The sequence below is a fragment of the Dioscorea cayenensis genome, chromosome 15 (assembly GCF_009730915.1).
Source record: "Dioscorea cayenensis subsp. rotundata cultivar TDr96_F1 chromosome 15, TDr96_F1_v2_PseudoChromosome.rev07_lg8_w22 25.fasta, whole genome shotgun sequence".
Taxonomy (NCBI): domain Eukaryota; kingdom Viridiplantae; phylum Streptophyta; class Magnoliopsida; order Dioscoreales; family Dioscoreaceae; genus Dioscorea; species Dioscorea cayenensis.
In genome coordinates, this window is record NC_052485.1 from 6,877,173 (window position 1) to 6,886,084 (window position 8,912).

The 8,912-nt window shown below is 41.0% G+C and overlaps 1 protein-coding gene across 1 annotated transcript; it reads right to left on the bottom strand.

Annotated features, from left to right (window-relative positions):
* Positions 1-1,107: 1,107 nt before the first annotated feature.
* On the bottom strand, positions 1,108-7,899 carry LOC120276971. Its single transcript, XM_039283712.1, has 2 exons — positions 5,024-7,899; positions 1,108-1,262 (listed from the first exon to the last, which is right to left on the bottom strand). Exons 1-2 carry the CDS (start codon positions 6,036-6,038, stop codon positions 1,153-1,155), a joined length of 1,125 nt encoding a protein of 374 aa, XP_039139646.1. The 5' UTR covers positions 6,039-7,899; the 3' UTR covers positions 1,108-1,152.
* Between the last annotated feature and the right edge of the window lie 1,013 nt (positions 7,900-8,912).

The window sequence follows — 8,912 nt, forward strand, 5'->3', positions numbered from 1 at the left end:
TTACTTGTTTTTTTTCAAGCTTGAAATTAGCTTGAAAAAGCTTGCTTAAACTGGGCTTTATTTTAATTCCAAGAGCTCTAACTTAACTAGATTTTGTTGGAGTTGGAACGCTCAAACCCATATAGCTTGAAAAAGCTTGCTAAATCTCGATTGGATCAAGGGCCTTATACAAATAAACCAAAATCTATACTTTTTATTTTATAAAATTTAATTCCACATTGAATATTACAAATTTATTTCTGAGAATTTAAATCCAAATCCAAGTAGACTTAGTTTGAACTAAAATCTAATTGATAGTTTGATTTTTTTTTTAAATAAATAATTATATTATATTTTGTATAAAAATATTATATATTATAAATGTATACAAAATTATAATAAGTTTGAGTTTAGCTCGAAATTAATTTTGAGTTCGAAAACCAAACTCAATCTTGATTGGAAAGTGCAAGATATAGAGCCGATTGGAAAGTGCAAGATATAGAGCCGAACTTTAGCTTTTATTGAGCAAAGCTTCCATTAGTGATGAATAGCTTTATTTTTTTGTGGGCCTCCATATTTGAGGCTCAACTGGTTGTCACTTTAATGGGTTTTGTTTTTGGATTTAGATTTAATTTCAAATTTGAAATGCAGTAAAATCTTATATTGGAAGAAAATTTCTTGTGTTAATTTGTTTTTATAATTCAGCTGTTATACCAACGATTTTTGCATATGGCTATTTATATATTCTATTAAAGAAATAAGTTCAAACCTTAACTTACAAAGGTTAAAACACATACACGTTGAAGTAATAGTTCTGTATATGTGTATGTTTTGACATAACTTATCTAATTTATAAAATATAAAAAAATTGACAATATTTCATGAGATTTTAATCATGGCAATGTTTTGCACATTACTTCCCGACAACAAGGCTAGAGAGGTCAACAAAGAAAAACCTCAGTTAATGAATCTATATATCACGTATATATTTTATTATGCATGTTTTTTTTTTTTTTTAAAAAAAGTGGATAAACCATATGCATTAAATGAAAATAAGTCCAAACAATATCCACTAGAAGTGGAGCAAGAACAAAGTACAAGAAAAAAGGTCGAAACAAAATAACAAAACAAGACCCCTAACCCACCCAAAGGTTAGGGTCAAAAAATCACTGACTACTCAGGTTTGTCTTCTTCGCTGGATCCTGGCTGGTCATTCAGGAAGTCCAGGCTGCGTTTAGCAGACACAGCTGAATCCTCCAATCTTGGCTTCTTTTTATCTGGTACTGCATTCAACCAAAGTAGAAACATATGAATACATTTACATAATACAGATTTACATGCAGAGTATGTATCCCTAAAAATGCGAGCATTTCTTTCTAGCCAAATGTTCCACATTAAAGCACGGATAATGAGGTCCCCCGTATCTCTCACATGAGAAGAGAGTTTGGGCCTCCAAGATCCCCAAAGAGCATGAACCGACTGTGGAGGTGATGGTAATCGAAAAATTGGAATGAGAGAATTCTAGATAAACGTGGCAAATGGACAGGAAAAGAATAAGTGATCAACAGTTTCAATGCCTGCGTTACACATAACACATGTCGCAGTGGGGAGTCTGTTACATCCTCGTGATGCCAGCTTATCTAGAGTGAGGATACTATTGTCCCAAGCTAGCCAACTAAACACACAAATTTTTTTTGGACAAGGACTCTTCCAAATCAAATTGGTGGTCTTACACATGACCCCCTCGTGTCTAAGAAAACCGTAGAACGATTTCACTGTGTATCTTCCATTTGCCGTAAGACTCCACTTTTTGCTATCTCTCAAACCATGTGTGTTTGGGACACTGCTACTTAAGAGCCCAATTGTAGAGTGAGTCCCGTCTACGAACCAAGGAGATTGTAATAAATGAGCCAGATTTTGAACTGTATCAAAGGGGCGATTGGAGAGGATGAACTGCTCTGGCCAAAGTTACATTGGCGCACGATTCTCCACCCATTTATCAAGCCAAAAAAGAGTGGAGTCCCCATTGTGTACAATTGAAGAAATACAATTTCTAAAGGCAGGAAGACATTGTAAGAGGCCATTCCAGATAAACGACCTCCTTTGTGGGGGGCGATTATGGAGATTCCAAAGCGGGGAATTTTGGAAATAATTATAAAGAATTATCTCTCTTCCACACCAAGGTACTCCGGTGGTAAATTTCCACCACCATTTCCCTAAGAGCGCAAGATTGAAGTAATCTAAATTTAGAATTCCCCAACCCCCATGTTCTCTGGGTCTGCAGATACGATTCCAACTGACTAAACGCATCTTAGGTTTATCAATATCTGCACCTGACCAAAGGAAATCCCTCCTAATCCTATCAATAGCTTTGATAACCCAAGAGGGAAGTCTAAAAATGGACATCCAATAGGTTGGGACGGCAGAAAGAACAGAGTTGACGAGTGTTAGTCGTCCACCTAGAGATAAAAGCTTGGATTTCCAAGAAGTTAATTTAGAACGAATTTTTGCAATTAGAATCTCCCAGTCTTGCCTACGAGGTCTTTTGCCAGAGATAGGCACACCGAGGTAAAATACCGGGAGAGTACCCCTTGTACAGTTGAGTGTCCTTGCTAGATGGTCATCGGGTAATTGAATACCGGAGGATTCAAATAAACATGTTTTATGGAAGTTGACCGCTAGCCCAGACATGCCTTGAAAAAGCAACAGAATGAGTTTAATGATTCTCAAGTCCTCAACACCGCCTGCTGTCACGATTAGCAGGTCATCTGCATATTGTAAATTGCACATTTTGCCCCAATTCCCGATAGGTACTCCATACAAAATTCATGAGTTCAAAGCATGATTGAACATAAGGCTTAGGACGTCAGTAACTAGGGCAAGGAGAAGGGGTGAAAGTGGATCTCCCTGTCTCAACCCACGAAGGTATCTAACATATCCATTCTGTTCGCCATTTATAATAAAGTTAGCTTTTGAGGACAGGAGAATTGCTTTGACCCACCCAATCCACTTTGATCCAAAACCATAAGCATGCATAAGTTCCACTAAAAATTCCCAATTTACCATGTCGAAAGCTTTAGCAAAGTCAACTTTAACAATATGTCCTTTGATGCGTCACTTTTGTAGGCTAAAGATGAGCTCTTCCGCCGCCATGATGTTGTCAAGAATGCATCTTCCTTTGATGAAAGCGGATTGGGAATGATCAATGATGGAGTCGATGATCTTGCTTAGTCTATTTGCCAAAATTTTGGAGAGGATTTTAAGAACAAAATTTATAAGACTAATTGGCCGAAAATCACTTGGGCTTTCCGGGTTATCAAGTTTAGGAATTAGCGTAATGCTCACCCAATAGATTCTTTCCAGGTTAGCCGTTCCATCGTAAAATCCAGCACAAAGATTGAGAATGTCACTTTCTACGATGGACCAATATTTTTGGAAGAAAGAAATCTGGAAACCATCTGGTCCCGGGGCTGTGTCTGCTCCTAGATCGAATGTGGCTTGCTTAATCTCTTCTCTTGAGAATGGGAATTCTAGGGGTGTGAGATCTACCCTCTGTTTTCCTCTTAAGAGCGTGTTCCAAGAGAATAAGAAGCGGAACCCATCATTTGATCCAAAATAAGATCGAAAATGATTAGCAAAGGTTCGCCCTAACTCCTTTGATCCTTCTACCAAATTGTTGTTAACTAGAAGTCGTGGGATGTAATTCCTGTTGCGCCTTCCATTCGCAAAAGCATGAAAGAATTTAGTGTTTTCATCTCCTTCTTTGATCCATTTGACTCTAGATCTTTGACGCTAGTATATCTCCTCTTGTTTGAGCAGGGTGTTAAGAGAAGTAAGCAACTCATTTTGTCTTTGATTCTCCTCAAGAGTTAGACTCCTAATCTCCTTTGTGAGATCAAAACCATCCAGTTCATTAAGAATTCCGAGCTTTTTCAATTTTATTGACCCAAAGCTAACTTTGGCCCACTCCCTTAGTTTTCCTTTGAGTCTCTTGAGTTTTTTTGCAAGGATGAAAGCCCCGCAACCTTCCGGAGCATTCTCCAACCACCATTCTTGAATAAGTTCCCCCAAATTATTTTCCAAGAACCACACCTGCTCGAATCTGAAGCGCTTGACCTTAGGAAGAAAAACACCAGCTTCCAACCTTAAAGGAACATGATCAGATCCTAATCTCGGGAGGCTTGTTTGATGAACTCTAGGAAAAAGAGAGATCCAAGCCGGATTAACAAGAAAACGATCAAGGCGAACCCAAGTTGGGTCGATTTGACCGTTGGTCCAGGTGAATTTTCTCCCAACCAAAGGTGGTTCACATAGATTGAGGTCATTTAGAAGGTTCTGAGCGGAGTTGATATCTACTAGATTGGGGACACCCCCATTCTTGTCACTGACTGAAAAAATAGCGTTAAAGTCGCCACAAATAACCCAAGGTAAATCAGTTTGGCATAATCTTATTTCTTCCCAAAAAACTTCCTTCAGGTGTCTATAGTTGGGTCCGTTCACTGTTGTGCATACCCAATGGGAATTATCGGAGACATTGGTTAATTCCACAGAAAGGCAGAAAGACCCAGTGAAGAGCACCTTCCCCTTTCTAAGTGTCCCATTCCACCCTATTATAATCCCCCCCGAAGAGCCAATGGCAGGCACAAAAGCAAATTGATCTAACCTCATGCCGCCAATGGCTCTCCAACAAGCTTGGTTAATATCCTCGAGTTTTGATTCTTGGATGCAAACTACATCCGCAAAGTGTAAATCAAAAAAATCCTTGACTAAAAATTTCTTGGCCGGTCTCCCGAGCCCCCTAACGTTCCACGAAATGATGTTCAAATTCATAACAATAGAGAGAAACCTAAAGAGACAACCACCTAGGTTGTCTTAGCTGGGCTCACAAATGGAGCCACACGACTGTTTTCCAAGTTTTTAATATGTTCAAAACATGCCACCTTATGCCCATTTTGGTCAACAAGTTCAACACCACATGCATTACAGAATTTATCTAATTGAGCATTTGACCAATCAGAAATGTAAAGAGGGGCATTGGCCGTACCTTCAGGAGAAAGGGTGTTTGACCCTGTTCCTTTTTTCCTTGCTGATTTGGGAGGCTGTGCTAGGTACCCTGCTTCCTCGGTCCATCTTGAAGACGGCTTCTTTTGTCTTTCGCTTCTTCTCTTGCCTTCACTTGGAGTCTTTCCATGTTTTGTGTGTTCAGTGGTTGTCTTCCCACTATTAGAGTCTAGGAACATCCTCCTAATTTTTTCCTCGAAATCTGAACTGGAATCATCTGACCCATCTTTATCAGAGCTTGGAAAATCTAGGTTTAATTGAGAGTTTGGAACAAAATCATCTCCTCCCAATACTTCCTCTAAATTTTTGTCGCCAACCTCCTCGTCTTCCCAATTATCCGATGTATCTCCAATATGGTGATTATTGTCCGAATGCAAGGAATGATTTTTCGGAATCAAGCACCATGCCCCACATGAAAAATGCCAAGAGTATCCTGAGATTAAAGGTCCTGGCAAGGGAGGTTTAGTGGCATCAAAACAAGCCTCCGGTGAAATTACAATTTCCTCATCCAACACATGAGTTGGTGAGATTAATACTGGGCCATCAATCATGTGACTGGGCTTAGAACAAAATAGTCTTGGATCACTATCATGGGCTTTTGAAATTTGGGCTATGGAAATCATCTCATCCCTTCCTTTAGCCATCTCACAAAGCACATTAATTGATTGGGCTGTGGGGCCCACTTCATTTAAATTTTCTTTCTTATCAAGAGAAACGGCCACTAGTTTCTCATTCTCCACCAAATGAGACAACTTTCCATTCATGCCATCCAAGTGGGCCCCCGTATCTTCAACCAAAGTGGGAAGAGAATCATGCAACAACGAGTTTGTAGCATTGCCTATAGAATTAATAGTAGTAACATGTGGCGCCTCTTGATTTGCCTGCATGGTTTGTGCAGTCTGTCCTTCCAATGCCTGATCGACAACACCTGCCATACCCTCGTCTTGGACTCTTGTCTCGTCATTGCATGAACCAATGGTCCGTCGGCTAGCAACCATTGGACAACCCGTAAGCTTACTTTGTGACACAACGGAACTGTCGCCGGTGAGACTTGCTCGGATGTTCTCGGTGTTTTGTGGAAGTTATTAGCCTCTACCACTTTAGTGAGCTTACCTTGTAAAACAACCGGAACTATCGCCGGCGAGACTTGCTCGGCTGTTCGGGGTGTTTTGTGGGAGTTATTAGCCTCTACCACTAAAGTGATTTCTGGTGCCTTTACTTCCCGGCGATCTTGCGCAGCATGGCATGTAGACATCACCACACCTCGAGATTTCCCTCTATCGGATGGCTCTTCCTGCACCTCCTTACCTTTGACGGAGGGGGGAACCTCATGCGTGAAGGTCGAGTTCCGAGCACGGGAGTTATTAGCCTCCACCATGCTCATCGCCGGACCTTGTTTAGTCACCACAAAACTCTGTAAATCTCTTCGAAAGACTGGCTATGGCTCCTTACCATCGGTTAACAACACAACATACCTTCTCATACCTATGTTGAGTTCAACCTCGTGCGGCATCACAACTTTCATCCTTAGCCGAACAAGAGCACCAAGATACCTTTTGTTCGTCTGCTCACTTTTGGAGATAGCTACCAACTCTCCAACGGGCCGGAGGACATCGGCAACAATCTCCAACTCCAGCAATGTAGTGGTAAGTTCCAAAGATTCACCCACCTTCCTGTATCTCTAGCTGCACCAATGGAACCAAAATCCCCAGACCATTGTGTGAAACCCACCTAACAACTTCCACACCTTGATGAGATCTCAACCTCTCTCATGTTGCAAGCCTTCTCCACCTCAATCTCTGATGCCATTGTAACTACGTATTCATCCCCTCTGAAACAAGATAGAGAACCCACCTTATCTGCACCGAACATGATCTCCAATTCCTCTTGGAGGGCACGGGCACTTTGGGAGATGTATCCTCTGTTAATGGAGACAACCAGGAGTTTTTCAAGCTCATCCCTTAGCTTCAGCACCGCTGGTGTTATTGAGGCAGAGATGACAGAACGTCGAATCTGCCCCCCATCTTGGTTTCCTTGCCTTTCTTCCGTCACCTGGGTTGGCTGCTCTGTCGTCCTTGAACGTGTTTTTCTTCTACGATGGAGTTCAAGTCGTGGCATTGGACAGGAAGCCGCCAAGTGCCCCGCACCTTCACATCTCCTACAAGTAAGGAGATAACGACACTCCTCAGTTCGGTGAGTATGGCGGAGACACTTCAAGCATTTCTTCTCCAACACCGGTGAGCCCCTGGATCTCTTTCTCCCAGTCAGAGAAAGATGGTTTGGCATCATGATGTTTTCCGGTTTACGAGCTTCCTTCTTTCCCCTTATTGGCAACGTCTCCCACTTCTCTGTTTCCTCTACAAGCTTGGTAGAAACCACCGGTTGATCCAAACGACCACCATTCTCCGGGGACGAGCCCGAGCTCGCTGCCTCAACATACGAGACATTTGGTCTAACATAACCTCCACTTCCTTCCCTAGCACCTTCTTGACGACGAACCCACCTCATCAGTCTATCTTGAGGTCTGATTGTTTTCACTTCCAGATGATAGCGACCAACTCTAAGGCTTTCGTCACCATCACCAGGACGAGGACGCCCCTCTCTAGGCCGTAACCGACTATCCCCCTGCCGTTACCGACCTTCTCCGGCTCTACCCTTGCCATCCCTGGGCACACCGCCGTAAGCTCCGCCCATACCTCCGCCCAAGAGCACTCCGTGAAGGTTCTATATTATGCATGTTATAATATATTTTTACACTTTGTATAATAAGAAAACATATTGTTTAATTATGCTGGGTTTCTTAAGTGGACAACCCTCTCATCTCTTGTCGTGGGGAATAAGACAGATTAATATCTCAAAATTTTGAGCAAATTAAATCTTTTATATTAGAAATGTTGTTAAATGAGGCTGCTTTCTTTTTTGTCTTTGGCTATTTGTTTATTAAGAAAGAATCAGAATAATTATTAAACGAGTATTATCACTTAATTGCAAATGCATAGAAGGAAATTCACTTGCGTTAACACACACCCTTAAACAAATAGTTTGAGCACTTGTTACAATATCAGACTTGTGGAGCAACCAATAGTGCCATTTTGTTGATGTGCACACCCTTAAACAAATAGTTCGAGCAGTGGTCACAATATTAAACTTGTGGAGCAACCAATAGTGCCTTTTTGTTGATGTAGACACAAGTTTACTAACTACATCATCAAACTTTTTTGTCATGTATGTGTATTTTTTTCACCGGGAATGTGTCTAAGTTTCTTTTTTACGATGCATGCACACACTACCGGTAATCTGAAGCAGCATACCTAATAGTTACCTAGAGTTTATTGTTTTTATAAAGATAAAAATAAAAATTTTATCCTATGCTGATGATGCGGAGGACATCTTTGAAATGTTTTGCACTCTGAAAAAGTTGCCCTAATTTTAATGTGGATTTATCATATGGTTGGGAACACCCAACAATGTCAATGCTCAAGGCCCCCGCCGGAGGATGTTGGGACAAGAAAGGTTCTAGGTCGTCAGTTATACTTTTCAAGGACTCCCTGTGTGACAATGCAAAATACAGTATGAAGAACAAGTCATAAACAATGTACATTGCAGGGAAAACATAAAAAACTAAGCGGAAACATTTCATAATACACAGGAATCATGTATTCTAAACACAAAATCAATTATAATACTAGAAACTATCAATAATGCTTAGGACATTAAAGTAATACATGGAATCTTCAAAATAATACACAGGAACACACAGAAGTAACTAGCACTAGCATTCATTGGCGTGTTACGATGGGAGTAAGGTGCCTGAGTTTCCATCCACTGGCCTACTCACTTCCTCGATAGTGATATCTACGTCATTGTTGTTG

Coding starts and splice junctions, on each gene's coding strand:
- LOC120276971 (XM_039283712.1), bottom strand. CDS start 6,038: ATGGTTGCTAGCCGACGGACCATTGGTTCATGCAATGACGAGACAAGA. Junction 1,263..5,023: donor AAACACCCTTTCTCCTGAAG/GTACGGCCAATG, acceptor GGTTGAATGCAG/TACCAGATAAAAAGAAGCCA.